This window comes from Chiloscyllium plagiosum, unplaced genomic scaffold, assembly GCF_037043375.1.
Source record: "Chiloscyllium plagiosum isolate Xiang-an unplaced genomic scaffold, Cpla_swu_hap1 HiC_scaffold_7, whole genome shotgun sequence".
In the NCBI taxonomy this organism is placed as follows: domain Eukaryota; kingdom Metazoa; phylum Chordata; class Chondrichthyes; order Orectolobiformes; family Hemiscylliidae; genus Chiloscyllium; species Chiloscyllium plagiosum.
In genome coordinates this window covers 16,974,360-16,991,955 of record NW_028270145.1, presented here as the reverse complement: position 1 = coordinate 16,991,955, position 17,596 = coordinate 16,974,360, and the positions used below count along the sequence as shown (strand labels likewise).

General features: G+C 41.8%; 1 protein-coding gene and 1 long non-coding RNA gene across 2 annotated transcripts in view; one reads left to right on the top strand and one right to left on the bottom strand.

The window, feature by feature from the left end:
• Positions 1-3,133: 3,133 nt before the first annotated feature.
• LOC122551349 (secreted phosphoprotein 24-like) lies at positions 3,134-15,810 on the bottom strand. The gene is made up of 6 exons (XM_043693093.2): positions 15,655-15,810; positions 15,366-15,487; positions 11,224-11,346; positions 7,176-7,310; positions 4,271-4,321; positions 3,134-3,468 (listed from the first exon to the last, which is right to left on the bottom strand). Exons 1-6 carry the CDS (start codon positions 15,707-15,709, stop codon positions 3,310-3,312), a joined length of 645 nt encoding a protein of 214 aa, XP_043549028.2. The 5' UTR covers positions 15,710-15,810; the 3' UTR covers positions 3,134-3,309.
• The window catches only part of LOC148149568 (uncharacterized), a 42,058-nt gene continuing 38,559 nt past the window's right edge, over positions 14,098-17,596 (top strand). The window contains exon 1 of the long non-coding RNA XR_015757600.1: positions 14,098-14,173. This is a non-coding gene — a long non-coding RNA (uncharacterized LOC148149568). The remainder of the gene's footprint in view (positions 14,174-17,596) is intronic.

Here is a 17,596-nt window from a genome sequence, read left to right as displayed (position 1 = left end):
GAGGGACAAAACTCATCTACAGCTACAAGTTCTAAATTAAGGCAAGGCGAATTTTGATGGAATTAGACAGGAGCTTGTAGGGGCTGATTGGAGTAGTTCATTTGCTTGTAAAGGGACGTCCAGCAAGTGGGCGGCATTTAAAAGTGAGATAGCTAGAGTTCAAGGTCTATATGTTCTAGTGAGGGTGAAGGGCAAGGTTGGCAGAAATAAGCAACTTTGGATGACAAAAGAGGTTGAGGCTTTCACCAGAAAAAAGAAGTAGGTATGGTTCAGGTACAGATAGCTGGGATCAAGGAAATCCCTGGATGCATATAGGGGATACAGGAGTTTACTAAAGAAGGAACCAGGAGGGCGAAAAGGGGCACAAGGTAACTTTTACTGAGAAGATAAGAGTATATTAATAGAAAAAGAATAACTAGAGAGAGAATAGGATCTCTCAAGGACCAACGTGGACATGTATGTGTCGAACTGCAGGAGGTGGGCGAGGTTCTCAATGAATATTTCTTCTCTGCGTTTACCATAGAGAAAGACATGAAGAGTTGGGAACATTGCGAAGTTAGTTGTGATATCTTGGGGTCGGTCCATATCACAGGAGAGGAGATGTTGGATGAATTAGAATGTATGGAGGTGGATAAATCTCCTGATCCTGACCAGATATATCCAAGGATACTACAAGAGGCTGGCGAAGAAATTGTGGGGGATCTGGCTGATATATTTGTGTCATGGTTAGCCACAGGTGGGGTCCTGGAAGACTGGAATAGAGTGAATGTTGTGCCCTTATTCAAGAAGGGCTGCAAAGAAAAACCTGAGAACTATATACCAGTGAGCCTAACGTCTGTGGTAGGTAGGTTACTTGAGAAGATTCTGAGAGATAGGACATACATACATTTGGAAAGATAGGGTTTGATTCAAAGTAGTTAGCTTGGCTTTGTGCATGTTTGTTAGAGTTCTTTGACGAAGTGACCAGGAAAGTTGATGAGGGCAGGGCAGTAGACGTAGTCTATATGGATTTCAGTAAGGCCTTTGACAAGGTTCCACACGATAGGCTGCTCTGGAAGGTTAGATTGCATGGAATACAGGGTGAGCTGGCAAATTGGATACACAGTTAGCTTGATAATAGGAAGCAGAGGGTAACGGTGGAAGGATGCTTGTCGGACTGGAGACCTGTGACTGGTGGAGTGCCTCAGGGGTCAGTGCTGGACCCATCGCTGTTTGTTATCTATTTCAATGATTTAAATGAGAATGTATAAGGCATGATTAGTAAGTTTGCAGATGACAATAAAATAGGCAGTATCATGGACAGTGAGGCAGGTTATCAGAAATTGCAGCAGGATCTTGATCAGCTGGGGAAGTGGGCCGAGAAATGGCAAATGGAGTTTAATCTTGATAAGTGAGGTCTTGCATTTTAGAAAGTCAAATCAAGGTAAAATTTCATAATGAATGATAGGGTCTTAAGGAGTGTAGTGGAACAGACATACCTTGGAGTTCAAGTGCACTGTTCTCTAAAAGTGGAGTCACAGGTAGACAGGGCAGTGAAGAATGCTTTTGGCACACTGGTCTTCATCAGCCAAGGCACTGAGTATGGAAGTTGGGAAGCTATGTTGCAGTTGTACAGGATGTTGGTGAGGCCGCACATGAAGTGTTGTGCTCAGTTTTGGTCACCTTGCTTTAGGAAGGATGTTATTAAACTGAAAAGAGTACAGAAGAAATTTACAAGGATGTTGCCAGGACTCAAGGGTCTGATTTATAGGGAGATGTTGGACAAGCTAGGACCTTTTTCTTTCGAGTATAGGAGACTGAGGGGGGATCTTATAGATGTGTATAAGATCATGAGAGGCAGGGATAGGGTGAATGCATTCAGTCATTTTCCCAGGGTTGGGTAATCGAGGACGAGAGCGCATCAGTTTAAGGTTAGAGGGGAAAGAATAAAAGGGAACCTGAGGGACATCTTGTTTTACACAGAGGGTGGTGAATAAGCTGCCAGCAGAAGTGGTTGAGGCAGGAGCATTAACAACATTTCAAAGGCATTTGGATAAGTTCATGGTAGGAGAGGTTTATAAGGATGTGGGCCAAGTGGGGTTAGCATGAATGGACATTTTTGTTGGCATGGACTGGTTCAGTCCAAAGGAACTGTCTCTGTGCTATAGGACTGTAAGACTCCATGAATCTACATAAAGACCTCAGTTGACTGTAGGCCTTATCTGCCCTCTGTAAAATTTCAAACACATTAGGGTTTGGATGGTAGATAGGAGGAAGGCCTTGTAGCAATCATTTCCACTGTCTCCCCCAACACATCAACAGGGGCTTGTAACAGAGCAAAGAGTCTCAAGGCACGACATAGGAACATCGTAATCCAAAATCTGATACTGGGGCACATTAGGAGATATTAGACAAAATGACAATAAACCTGGTGAGAAAGATAGATTTTACTGTGTGTCTTTGAAGGGGGGAGAGAGAGAGAGAGAGAGAGAGAAAGAGACTGAGAGTTTGCAGGAGAGATATCCAGAGCTTGGGAGCCAGGCAACTGTATGGTCAATAAAAACTGAAAGAACTGCGGACACTGTAAATCAGAAACAAAAACATAAATTGCTGGAAAGATTCAACAGCTTCTGTGGAGAAAGATCAGAGGTTACATTTCAGGTCCAGTGACCCTTCTCAGAACTGTATGGTCAATGATAGTGAAGTGATTAAAATTGGAGATGATCAAGGGGCTGGAATTTGATAAGTGCCCAATGTCAGAGGGCTGTGAGGTCGATGGAGATTGCGGAAAAGGGAGGGTTAAGGACACAGAGGGGCTTAACTGTAAACAAGAATGAGAAAGTCAAAATAATGAAAACAGACCTGAAAGAAATTCTCTCCCAGCCTCTCAGGCAACGTGCTCACACAGACCATGTACACATGAACTGTTTCCACAGGTTTTTAAATTTACAGTCATAAACACCATGTGGCAAACCTCTGTCCAGGTCACTGCCTGCTCTGTGCTCAGCACCCAGCTGCATTGTTAAACCCTGGATTGGTTTATTTGTGAAAGTTCTTCTCAAGGTGATGGACAAAGCATGGCACCCACATCTCAGTCAGTCTTAGAGCAATTGCAGCTTGCTGATGTGTAACAAACAGGCGGCTGGACAATCTATATTATAATCAGCTTGTTTTATTTTCATGTTTCCAACTTCTTGAGCAGGAGAGTGGAGACTACCGTTACAGTGACAGAACTACTGAAATAGGAAAGAATGCTTTAGCTCGCAATGCTTGCAGTTGAAATAATGGCGGACATCTCGCCTTGTGCGTTCTGTGAACTCCAAACCCCCTTCACTCCACTTTGGAGTCCCGATTCGGTTTACGATTTGGCTTCTTTCTGGAGGATAATCCTTGGCTCAGAGGCTTGGCCTGCTTATTGGGTCTTCTTGGGGCAACACCATTTCCACGGCGCTGAGGAAATTGCCTGTTATTCTGGAAATCCCAGTCAACCTAGCATAGAATGGAGAGAATTTTACTTCCAAGCTCTTCCCATTGACCGATCGTGTCATTTTCAAGGATGGACAAGTCACGGATAAGGGAATGAGAAGTGAGGGAATGCAGTCTGACACTGACCCTATCGCCGTTTCATGGCTCGCTCCTTTATTTGGAATGGCTCATTCAGGCAGATGTTCATCAAAGAGGTCACAGGTTATGGGGGTGAGAGCCGCCACTCAGTTTGGGGCTGGAGTGAGGTGTTGGGCGGGGCCAGTAACTATCACAGCTCAAGAAACAAACGTCAAGTGGCTGGGAAAAGCTACTTTCTCGGGAGGAGTCTTGGTTGTCCTCTAACCTGGACAACTGAGGTGAGCAACACTCATGGTTGGCAGCAGAGTGGGTACAAGTTCTTTGGGAGCTTGTTCTCACAGAATAAACATTATTGCACCAGCCTCCTGTTAAAGCCCAATCCAGCAAACCGTTCTTTCATAGTTGATAAAATTACATGTTAAAGGTAGGGGGCACCTGACACTGGACACTAACACAAAACCACCCATTTAATAATACTTACTGAGGTGAATTCTTGTGCCAATCTAAGTGGCACTGCCATGCGCCCTCCCCCCACTTATTTCACAGTCGGTCCCACTGAGTGAACCCCACCCTCTTACTCGGTCAGCCTCACCAAAACCGGCTGATGCCCTGTCCCTTAACGGCTCTTGGAAATCCCATTGGAAATCCAATGCAACAATGGGAACAGACTGCAATGGTCACAGCTACACACTGAAGGTATCGATTTCAGATTGTCATCAAGACCTACTGATGAATGGTGCTCATCCTGGAATGGTGGTCGCCTTCTCAGGTACCTCACCTACAATAAAAACAAATACAATTCATGTAAATATTCCCACACAAAGCCACAGAAATTATTTTGGGAACAGAATGATTCTCCAAGACAGAATTTATTAAGATTCATTATTGTTGAATTCCAGAGATTAAGATGAATGTAAATTCTGAGTATATTAGTAACTGATCTACTGTGACTGAGTTACTAACACAAGCCCAACTGATTTACCTACATTAATTCTGCCTCTTTGACATCACTGATTTTCATTCCACTTTTGGGGGTCAATGCCTTCAGCTGTCTGGGTTTCAGACCTTTGGAATTTATTTTCCCTAAACCTTCTCTGCCTCACTTTCCTTTCAACCTTGCAAATGGTATCTATTTGACCAATCTGTTACTCACTTGTCCTGTTATCTCCTTGCCTGGCTCATTTGCTCAGTTTTGTTTTAGAATGCTCCTGTCAAGTCCCTTTGGGATGTTTCATTAAATTAGTGATGCTATATAAATACTGGTTATTGCTGACAACTTTAATCTGGTCTCAGTGATTTGTAATCATGACCAAGTCAATCCGCCTTAACGGATTACTCTCCGTCTTCTCAAACTTAAATTTTTAAGGCATTTGAAAACACTCACAGTAAAGCTTCACATTTATAAAGCTTTCCTTTACCTAAAGGCCAGACAGAACCTTCTCTCATGATTGCAGTTGTGAGAATTAATGCAACATTGCGACAGGGCCAATGGGTTCTGTCAGTCCTGCAAGGTACAACATTGCTTTATTCCTGTGACTAATACTCCTTGGTGTTATAGCTCTGGACACAACTAAAAACTGAAAACATGACAGTAAAGTCTGTATAAATCGGAACAAATAGTGCAAACATGTGCAGCAAAACTCCAAAACAAATGTAGACAATAGAAATGTGATATCGGGACAGTCACATACCTTCCCCAAGGCTGGAATGAAGTCAAAACTAAGTGTTGTTCCCCCCCCCCCCCCCCCCCCCCCGGGTCCCATCTCTACTTTCTCAGGAAGCTAAGAATATTCAGCATGCACACAAGGACTCTTAGCAACTTTTACACTTGCACCATAGAAAGCATCCTATCTGGACACATTGCTGCTTGATATGCCAACTGTTGTTCCCAGGATCGCAAAAAACTGCAGAGATCCATGAACACAGCCCAGTCCATCACACTAGCCAGCCTTCCATTTATTAGTTCCATCTACACCTCCTGCTACCTCAGGAAAGGAACAAACGTAATCAAAGAACCCCCCCTCACACCCCAGTTATACTCTCTTTCACCCTTTCCCATTGGGCAGAAGGTATAAAAGTTTGAATACATGAACAAATAGATTCAAGAACAGTTTCTTCCCCGCTGTTATCAGACTTCTGAATGGACCTTTCAAATGTTAATTCTGGTCTCTCTTTCTCTGCACCTACTCTGCAACTGTAACACTGTATTCTGCACTCTGTTCTGCTACCCTGATGCACTTCGTATGGTATGATCTGCCTGTATAGAAGAAAATAGCACTTTTCACTGTATCTTGATACATGAGATAACAATCTCTCAAGCAATTTCCAGCTTTCACTTACTCCTTTACAAATACACTCCCCACGCACCAGCCCCAAATTCAGCATTATACACCAACATCTTCTGAGCTGCTAGCAGTTCTAAAGAATGATAAGTGGATCCAAAAAGTTAACTCTGCTATCTCTGCACACTTACTGATGGACTTGCTGAGTTTCTCCAGCAATTTCTGTTTTCATTTCAGGGCTAAGCAAATGGCTGAACAACAGATCAGATCTAAGTTCTGCCGTCCTGCCACATCCAATGGTGGTGGGCAATTGAACAGCTCGCTGGAGGAGGAGGCTCCACAAATAGCCCCATCCTCGATGATGGGGGAGCACAGCACATCAGTGCAAAAGATAAGGCTGAAGCATTCGCAGCAAACGTAGCATCTCAGCCTCTCGCTGTCCCCAGCATCACAGATGTCAGTCTTCAGCCAATTTGATTCTCTCCATGTTATATCGAGGAAGACTGAATGCAGTGGATAATACAGACGCTACAGAACATGACATTATTCCAACCATAGCCCTGCAGATCTTACCTAATTGCAGATCAGATCCCTTCCCACGACTGTGCTGCTTTTCACCCCAGTGTTGCAATCAAACCACCTATCCCCCATATGCTCCCAATATCAGCTGAAGACTCAAATACCGATGACGAAAATGTGCTCCAACATTTCCCCATCCCAACATGGCAATCTCACTGAGTTCTAGGTGGGCAACAATGAAGATGGCGGAGTTTGAATTCATTAAATATCTGGAAATAGGAGTCTAATGATGGCCATGGAACCAATGCCAATTGTCAGGAAGAAAAACCACCTGGCTCACAAATGTCCTTTCAGAAAGGAAACTGCCGTCCTTATCTCCAGACCCACAGCCATATGGTTAACACTAACTGCCCTCTGGGCCTTTAGGGATGGGTTAAATAATGTTGGCTCAGCCAGTGATGCCCACATTCCATGAATGAATTTTTTAAAAATCTAGTTAAATATATAAGAAAGTAAATCGGAATATGTGCAAACATTTGGAATGTGGAAATTAGCTAAAAACCTGAGCCTATCCAAACCGTGGTCAATTGAATAGTTCCTGAAGAAGGGTCATGCCCAACTCATTGACCCTTCTGCTCCTCAGATGCTGCCTGACCTGCCGTGCTTTTTCCAGAGCCACACTTTACCAACAATTAAATCAGTATGACATTTGATTTTTGGAAGAAACATTTGTCGAGGCCAATTCAATTGCAATGGTTACATTGTCTATAAGGCATTAGAGGGGACATTTACTGTTAATCAGAACAATAAGAGCTTAAAATAAAAGATTACCTCTTCGCTGCTTTCGAAGGAGGCTGATTCACTGCTGCTGTCCATGAATGTACCTCTACTGTCCATGCACTGAAGATACACATCAACAACTGCACCATAGGAATAACTGACGCTGCTTCGGCATGTGGTCATTTTCTGCAGCAGTGAAATAAAAGTCAGTTTGTTTATAACTTACTTGGCAACTGGAGGTGAATTCACAGTCAAACATGAGAATAAAACAAATAAGAGTCAGTGTAGACCATATTCAATACAATGATGACTGATCTTCTTCTTTAACTCCATTTTCCTTCACCCTCCCCATTGCTCTCGACTCCCTTAGACATCATAAAAAATCTGTCAGTTGCTGTCCTGAATTTATTCACTGATGGAACTGGCAGGTTTCGAGGATAAATGATTCCAATATATTCACTGACTAAACAAAATTCTCCTCATCTCAATTTTAAATAATTAACCTTTGCCTTTGGACTATCTCCCACTGTGTTCCAAACTCCCCAAACTCTCAACCCTGTCATGCCCTTTCAGAATATTACACTAGATTCCCTAGAGAATGGAAACAAGCCCTTCGGCTCGACAAGTCCATACTGACCCCCCAGAGGGTAACCCACTCTGACCTTATATTTACCCCTGATTAATGCACCTAACACTACAGACAATTTAGCATGGCCAATTCACCACATCTTTGGATTGTGGGAGGAAACCCACACAGACACAGGGAGAATGTGCAAACTCCACATGGACAGTTGCCCAAGGCTGGAATCAAACCCAGGTCCCTGGTGCTGTGAGATATCAGTGCTAACCACTTAGCCAACGGTACTATCACTGAGCTCACCTGAATTGTTCTGAAATCCAGAGTGTGAAAGCTTACTTTACTCAGACTGTCTGCATAGAAAAGTGATCCCAAGAGTCCTGTGGTGAATCTTGGGTGCATCTATCTATAAAGCAAGTATATCCTCCTTTTGGTATCAACACCAGATATGAACACAGTGATTCGGGCAAGGTGTCAATAAAGTTAACATAGAACAGCACAGCACAGGAACAGGCCCTTTGGCCCACAGTGTTGCGCCAAACTTGGTGCCAAATTAAACTAATCCCTTCTGCCTGCCCTTGGTCCATATCCCTCCATTCCTTGCACAGTCATGAGCTTATCTAAAAGTCCCTTAAATGCCCCTATTGTATCTGCCTCCACCATCACCCCTGGCAGCGCATTCCAGACTCTTACAGCTCTCTGTGTAAAGAACTTGCCCCTCATGTGTCCTATGAACTTTCCCCCCTCACCTTAAATAGTATTAGATATTTCAACTCTGGGGAAAAAGATGCTGACCATCAACCCTATCTATGCATCTCATAATTTTAGAGATTTTTATAAGTTCTGCACAATTATAGCAAGACTTCTTTATTCTAGCACACCAACCTCCTACCACTTGTCTCTCTAGTTTCTTGGTGTACTTACATGTGAACCTGTAAACCTTTTATGTACAAGAACACCCAGATCCCTCTGCACGCCAGTGTTTAATTGCTTCTCACGACTGTTAAACCCCTCGAAGCAGCAATGATCTCGACATAAATTATTATTTGAATCAAAAGAAAGATTTTCCTAAAGAATTATCTCTGGCAAATAAAGATTAATAAATGTTTTTGTTATATTCAATTGGAAGTGCCTTCTTTTTTAAAATCAAAAATTACACAAAAGGATATCCGATATCTGGAACACCTCAACAAACCTGGGTGTTGGAGGTTCAGGACTGAGAGTAATAGATTTCTGTTTGGCAAGGTCATCAGGCAACGTTGAACAAAGGTGAACATTAAGGTTTGAATTAACTATAATCTCATTAAATTATTTCCTCTTGGTCTTATCTTCATCACTGGATTTAAGATGAAAGGTGTTTCTCATCCTTCCTCACTCTCTCTTCCCGATATTAAAAAATTAAACTTTATGAAATAATTGTCAAGAGGCTTTTGAATTTTCAATGTAATAGAAATGCTACTTTGAGGGGAACAGATAGGAAGGGTGGAGACTAAAACAGTGAGAGGAGAAACAAGGCAGGCTGAGAATGAGTGCCAGTGATAGAGTGATCTTACATCACCCACACTGTGGGGAGTGAGCAAAAGGAGGAAGTAGTAATGCAACATTCAGAGTGCAAAGGTCGTAGGGCAAGTACAGGCAGTGAATGAAGGAGGGTAGGTCACAGGAGTGGAATATATCATTGAGAGAAGAAGAGCTAGGAGATGTGACAAGGGCAAAGAGGTGATGTAAAGTGAGAGGTAGGGCAGGTAAATCGGAATAAGCAGTGAAGAGAATTAAAAGTTTGTGCGAACATTTGTAGCTCGGGTGCTCGTTGTTGTGGTTCTGTTCGCCGAGCTGGAAGTTTTTGTTGCAAACGTTTCGTCCCCTGGCTAGGCGACATCATCAGTGCTTGGGAGCCTCCTGCGAAGCGCTTCTTTGATGTTTCCTCCGGTGTTTATAGTGGTCTGTCCCTGCCGTGGGGACGAAACCACACCAGTGAAGAGAATGAGAAGATGATTGGGGAAAGGGATAAGAGTCACATTTTCACTGCATTCCTTAAGCACAGACTGTAGCAACTGGCATCTCTCCCATCCAATCACACCAGCCTCTTAAAAAAAGTAGAAGGACTGAGAAGGACACAATACGAACATTTAAAGCTGGTGAAGCAGCCATGAGCAGGAAAACAGGGAGGGAGGCAAATGAAAAGAGTAGCTGCAAAAATCAACAGTCCAACTCTTATTCTCTAACACATACCAATGCAGAGTAATGATACTTGTACACTTAAGAATAGACACGTGACAGTGATAGTACAATACTACACCATGAATGGTGACTCGTCAAATGTGAGCCCAGCTATCTAGTGGCTCACTGACTTTTTGACCATGACCCAATTCTGTCCTTACTCCGCAATTACAATAATTCACTGTTGGCAGAGGATGTTGTACAGTCATGAGAACATGAGACCTGGCGAATCGTATCTCTCCATCTGTAGTGTCATTACTGGTTGCAATTAGCAAATTTATCATTGTCTAAAAGCAATGTTATTTTCTCTGAATCATCATTTCCCATTAACCTCACTAATAATGAATTTAGAATCTCTGGGAGGAAAGCAGAGCACCCAACATAAACCAGGAGAACATACAAACTCCATGCAGACAGTTACCCAAGGCTGGAATTGAGCACAGGTTCCTGGCACTGTGTGGAAGCATTGCCAACCACCACATCACCATGCCTTTGTTTGCCTTTGATTGACAACTATGCATCAATACTGTTATCTTTTAGTCATTGATAATATTGTAAATAAATTATAATTAATGTTAAATACTTCTTTTATGAGAGTTTCTTTCTGCTTTTTAAAATGAGTCTTTTAAAAAAACAGAAAGCTAAATTCTAGCTAAGCCTCCACAATGTCTCTCAGTTTATGGTCTTGCAACTCTTTTTTATTTAACCTGTTTAGATATGTCAAGACACACCTCTGGAAGGTGCGACTGAAACCCAGATCTTTGAAGCCTGACGTCATGACATTTTCAACACACTGCAAGACTCCATTACTCCGTCATTATTTAGTCACATTTCCCATCAAACTAATGACAATGGAATAAATTTAGCTTTTCCCAATGGCATAAAATGGCCACTATCCAATTAGTCACTTGCTATGTGTGAACCTGCGCGTCCCCTCCAATGAAATTATCTGGAAAAATACAAGGCTCATGTGATGCAGTGATTGTCTCCCTATCCCTGAGACAGGCGACCTATGTTCTTATCCCACCTGCTCCAGATGTCTGTTACAACAACTGTGAATAGGCCGAGTGGGAAAATGTCTGAGAAAAACAAATTAAGCACATTTCAGAAATATTGTTATGTTCTCCTCAACTCACAATGTTTGCGCTGAAGTGAATGAACAGATTTCTGTGAGATTCTTATTTCTGGAGTTTACAACTTGAGAACCCAGCGAGGTTGAATATATGGTTTCTCCCCACTCAGTCTGGTTTTGTATAGAATACACATTGCAACAAATTTTAGACACTTTTCATCGATACTCACAGCTAAGGGGTCATTGTTGAGCTCGCAATTTTCACTATCAAATCCACCTGTTTTCGGGCACAGGGTTTCCCTTGCAGTAAATCTTAAATCCACTGCAAAGTCATTTGGTCCTGTTGGAGTAATCTGGGAAACCAAATGTGCAGTTTATTTTAAGAATTCTTTAAAAAAATAAAGCACCAGCTTGATTACAATATGAAGGAAATCCTGAAACCCACAGACCACAAAATCTCAGTCACTTCTGAACAACTTTCTAGCAATTAAAATAACATAGTCCTCCGCAGCATATGAAGGATTAATTTTGTCAGACTCCTACACTGACACAGGCATACCATGAATGGGTTATCTTGGGGCTTCAGGAATATGGGCTGTAGGATTATAAGAATAACTCATATATAGACAGCACCTTTAACATAGTAACATGTCCTGAGCAGCTTACAGGGATGTCACCAAACAAAGTTTGACACAAAACCACATAAATGATACAGGGCCAGTGATCAAAACAATTGCAGGCTTTAAAGACTGTATTAAGAACTTGGCCAGATAGTTCCATAGCTTAGGGCTTTGAAGGCATGGCGACCAACAGTGGAGCTATCAAAACTGAAGATATGTAAGAGTCTCAGGTTCAAGCGAGACTCGTGGGTTGTGAGGCAAGAAGAGACTGCACAGACAGGAAGGGATTTGAAAACAAGGGTGAAAATTTTAAAAGCAATGTGTTACTTAATCAGTGTAGATCTGGAACTATCTGGCAAAGGTCTTAATTTGCTCTTTAAAGCCTGCCATTGTTTTGACCACTGGTCCTGTATCATTGATGTGGTTTTGTGTCAATGTAGATCAGAGTGATAGGTGAACAGGATTTGAAGCTTGTTGCACTCCAGCTTTACTGTTGCAATGTGATATGTATCTATCTTTAAGAGGGAATATCCACACCAACCTGCAAAAGACAAAAGGTGATACCTAATACACGTAGACAGTGCACAGCAGCAGCCATATAGCTCAGACAGGTCTACGTAGCCTGATAGTTGCCATGGTCTGCATATAGACTTATAGAACCCACATTATTGCTTAACCAATCCTTGATTTTGGAGACAAGTCAAAAAATTCAACATTCACCAGCCCTAAAGCTTCACAAAATAATGCTCCTTTAAAAGAGCTAGCACAGTTCAATGCACAGTCACTTAAGGCCTGGTACTTTTAAAATATCAGATAGATCCATGAAAATGTATCTAAGAATGCATTTATGGCTGCATAGCGGTCTCACTCCACCAATGAGCTGAGACTGCTCTTTCCTCTCCTATTCTAGTTGGATGGTCAATGCAGAATAAAGAATATTTTTTGGGAAAATGTGTAGTGATTTGGGTATGAATCCAAAACCCTATTCACTCTGTACTGCACCATCCTGATGCATGGCGCTCCAGGCATATATTCTGTTTTTGGGCATCCTGACCATCACATTGACTGACAGAACCAATAGCACTTTAGTAAGTTAACTAATGCATTGAGACTGAAATATCAACACACTAGTCTGCAGTTTGTGAACATTATCAATGAGCACTGATTCTAAACTTCAGGTGACTGAAAGATAGCAGTCATGACATTCACAATACTGTGATGACACAAAATGTCTTTGCGATTATTTCTAAGAAACTCTAAAATTCATAACAAAGGAAACAAAAATAGAGAGGTTCCTTTGACCCATTGTTAATTGGTTCTGTAGGTGAAATTTATTTGGACATATGTATCTATTTTTGTATAGCAAATTATTGATGACAACAACAATTTATTCCATTTTAGTTTCTTATGTAATTGTTAATACACATAGATCTTTATAGTATCTACATACATTTATATAGCACCTTTACTTCAACCTAAGTTCTCAACACAATTCACAGGAATATTGCCAGATAAAATTAGGCCAGGCAACAGGCAATATCAGGGTAGATGACCAAATGTTTGGCCAATGAACTGGATTTTAAGGAGGAAAGTGAGGTAAAAGAAAGGGGTGGGGTTTGAGGGATGAAATTTCAGACCCTGGGGCTCAGGCAGCTGAAGACCATTTCCAAATAAGAGAGATGAATCATTTAAATAAAACTTAAAATGAATGCAGTGAGAAAGGGAAAGTGAGAAAGAGGAAATATTAAAATAATGAAGGGGTGCTGGTGCATGACAATATGTCAGACTCAGTGGGTTAGAGGACAGAGTTTGACAGGAACTGACATGAGGCAAACATCAGTTTCAGAACCAGTGACATTTGCAATGATCCCAGGAGTTGTGCACAAAAGAAGTATTCCAATGCATCTCCAATATGGATTGGGGCACAATGGAAATTGGATGACTCTTTCCTGGAAAGCTAAGAGAATGTCTTGCACAAGCCAGTGGCTGAATGGATAATTCTCTTGAGGGGAGGGGTATGATTCTCACATTATACTGAGGAGAAAGGTTTCTTACGAGCAGCCTGCAGGCATGAAGCAGCTCAGTGTTTGGTACAAATGGGTGGAGGTCGAAAACCACAATCCTAATCCGTTCCTATCCAAACATTAGGATTAAGGAATGACCGGTGTCATGGTGCCCAAAACACATTTTAAATGCAGTCTCCTGCCTCAATCGGGCAAGTGTACCTAGTGGAATAAAAACAGAAGAGCTCAGTAGGTCTGGAGCCATCTGCAAAAATGAAAGCAAGTTTAACATTTGATTCAAATATGACTCATTTTCAAAAGACAGAAGCAGCCCCACCTGAAATTCCAGGTCAAGGTGACTGCATCTGAGAAGCAGCCTCCATGGATCACCTACCGAAAGGAAGACTTAATCTTGCAATGACTTTCATGATCATGGGACATCACAGTGTGCTTTACAACCCATGACGTAGTTTTGCAGGGAGGTCCCTGGTGTAATGTAGGAAACGAGCCATCGATTTGGACACAGCAAATCCGCAAACAGAAATGACCAAATGCAGGTATAATTTTATTTTTGGTGATATTGGTTTGAGCATACTGTTAGTAGAATTCTCCCAGACCTCTTCAAAGTGGAGGAGAAAGTGAGGTCTGCAGATGCTGGAGATCAAAGTTGAAACTTTATTGCTGGAACAGCACAGCAAGTCAGGCACCATCCAGGGAACAGGAGATTCGACGTTTCGGGCACAGGCCCTTCTTCAGGAATGAGGAAGGGCCTGTGCCCGAAACGTCGAATCTCCTGTTCCCTGGATGCTGCCTGACTTGCTGTGCTGTTCCAGCAATAAAGTTTCAACTCTTCAAAGTGAAGCCATGCGATGTCTGTTGTGCACCTGAGAGAGCAGAGGGTACTGCTGTCTATTATCTGATCTGAAAAAAGGCACTTAAAATGAGCTCCCTCTGTGCTACATTGGAGAGTGAACCTGCATTTTTAACTCCAGTGTGAGACTTGAAGCCACACCTTCTGAGTTAGTCGAATAAGTGCTGATCCAATTAACCCTTTGTTTGCCTCAAAAAAACATCCCAAAAAGCAAATGAAAAGAACACAAACAGAAGTAAACTATCGAAGAAAGACAGGGAGAAGTGGAAAAATAGAGAAAGCACATTGTACAGAGAGAGAGAGGGGTAATAAATACAAGTTTTATTTTAATAGTAAGGATAGAAGACAGACAAATAATAAAGAGATATAGAGAAAACCTTACAGAAAACAGCGAGAGAGAGTGACAGTAAGAAAGACCGGAACATACGAAAGAAAGTGTTAGAGACAAAGAAAATGACAGAAGCAGAAATAAAGACACAACTCAAGCACACAGGAATGGAAAGGTTCTAGATTAGAGTGGTGCTGGAAAAGCACAGCAGTTCAGGCAGCATCCAAGGAGCAGGAAAATCGATGTTTCGGGCAAAAGCCCTTCATCAGGAATAGAGGCAGGGTGGAGCGATTTATCTCTCCACCCTGCAGGCACTCTGCCTCTATTCCTGATGAAGGGCTTTTGCCCGAAACATCGATTTTCCTGCTCCTTGGATGCTGCCTGAACTGCTGTGCTTTACCAGCACCATCTCTAATTTAGAATCTGGTTTTCAGCATCTGCAGTCCTTGTTTTTACCTAGGAATGGAAAGGTAGCAACAGAGAAAACCGAACAACATAAGAAAAAACTGAGTGGAATAAATTAGATCAAGTAAGATTAAATAATACTTACATAAAGCAACTCATTGCTTGTTGCTTTGAGGAGGTAATCACTAACTGTGTTTCTGTTCAATTGAAGAATGGATTCTTTCAGGGCATCTTGAACAACCGGTGTGAAATCAGTCATTGGTATCCCTGGAAAATAAAATGAGGGAACAATGTGGTGACAACAATACATTGTGCTTAGTTTTACTAAACAGCCTGCACTTTCCCTGAAAAAGAATACAACCAAAATAGGCCACAATAGTATCTAAATTAAAAATAATTAAAGTTTAATCTTTTAAAATGAGTTCAATACATACCAGCAGAGTATCGTAGTGTCTGCAACACAGCTAGAGCCAAAAGAAACGAATGCATCTTGGCTGACTGGGAACTTTGATTGTAATCAGTTGTGGACGATGCCTCTACCTCTCCCTCACTGAATCCTTATCCGTTGATTGCTTTTTATATGCTTTGATCACTTCGAGTAATGACTCACAGTGTTCACAAACAGTATTTTAAAGACATTGAAACCACGACATTTTAATAGCTGAAATGATTTTGCTGCCAGCTTGATAATTAATGAGGTTACCAATCCAATGTTTTTGGAAAGAATGTATACACTTGATCCATTTGTTTGTCGCAGATTAAAACACAGGATGACCATCCCACAGTTAAAGGACCAAACACAAAAAGGATTACTCCTTTGCTTTCCTTTCTTATTGTGTTCAGTGCATTTGAGTCTGGAAGTTATTCGTTGTTCCTAATAATTTATTTTGCAAAAGGGACTCTGGGTGCTCACTAGAGGCAAGTGTAAAATGCAGCAGATGTTAGATTGATCACACCCATTTTTGGTTTTGAAGAAGAGCTTTCTTTAAGTACAAAAAGAGAAATGGGAATGTAGTGTCCTGTCCATTGCAACATGGCACTTCCCACTTGAATGGTCGTTAATTGGGCTTGAATGTGCAGTGTCAGGGATATAATTACCTTCCTGATTAAGTCTGGAGTGGCAAGTCTTGTTGACTGCCATCTTGCCCTAAAACCAAATGTGCCCATTAAGTAGACACTAAAATGCATGAAAATGGTATTAAAACGGGTCTCATATCCCAGAAAGTGGAAGTGGAAAGAAATAGCCAGCATTCTCTCTCTGAGGCAGTAACATTCCCCCTTGAAAGTGTACGATGCTGATGGTGTTTAAGGACCAGCTCGAGGTGAGCACCAACATGCACAAATAGCCTGATAAGATCCAATTCTGGGACTCATGTGTAAAGAATATAAATTTGGGTAATTGGCTGATAAGTTCCATCACCTTGCACCCAAAGTTTCATCAAATGTTGTCATGCTGGGGACTAAAAGGAGAAATTGAGGGAAGTGTATATTGACTTCAGAGATCACAGGCGACTGACTGCGTGGAGTTTGCACATTCTCCCCGTGTCTGCATGGGTTTCCTCCGGGTGCTCCGGTTTCCTCCCACAGTCCAAAGATGTGCAGGTTAGGTGAATTGGCCATGCTAGATTGCCCATAGTGTTAGGTGCATTAGTGAGAGGGAAATGGGACTGGGTGGTTTACTCTTTGGAGGGTCAGTGAGGACTTGTTGGGCTGAAGGGCCTGTTTCTACACTGTAAAAAAAAATCACAGAAACATTGCAGAGCAGACGAAGGCCATTCATCCCATTGCATCTGCACTTACTGCCAGAGTATTTTGATTTTGTCAATCTCCTTTGTTTACCCAAAACCTGCTCATTGTTTCTGTTCAAATGTAACGTCCCTTTTTGAACGCCTCAATTAAGCATACCTTCATCATATTTGCCAGCCGTCCATTCAACTCTGCCTGCCTTGCTACCTTTAATGACTTACATACACATACATCGAGGTTTTTCTGCCTCTGTAAACTCTTTAGAGTAGTATCCTTTATATTATTGTGCATTGTCTTTGAAACAATCTATATCACTCCCATTCTCCATGTGGAACTTAATCTGCACTTTACCAACTTCGCAATGTCTTTTTGACCGTCTACACTGCCCTCTTCACAGTTTACAATTTTTCTAAGTTTTGCGTCACCCCAAATATTGAAGTTGTCCCCTGCACACCAAGATTTAGATTATTCATCAATAAAAGGAGGGATTCCTAAACTCAATCCTGAGGAACACCATGACAAACCTTCCTCAAGCCAAAAAATGACCCATTCACCATTACTGTCTGCTTTCTTTCAGTCAGCCAATTTTACAGCTATGCTGTTAGTGTACTTTTATTTCCATAAGCCATC

What these genes read in the sequence shown, in the direction of transcription:
- LOC122551349 (XM_043693093.2), bottom strand. Translation starts at nt 15,709, where the DNA reads ATGCATTCGTTTCTTTTGGCTCTAGCTGTGTTGCAGACACTACGATAC. An exon ending in TCAACAATGACCCCTTAGCT is followed by an intron (nt 7,311 to 11,223) that starts GTGAGTATCGAT and finishes TCACTGCTGCAG; the next exon opens with AAAATGACCACATGCCGAAG. An exon ending in AGGATGAGCACCATTCATCA is followed by an intron (nt 3,469 to 4,270) that starts GTAGGTCTTGAT and finishes ATTCTATGCTAG; the next exon opens with GTTGACTGGGATTTCCAGAA.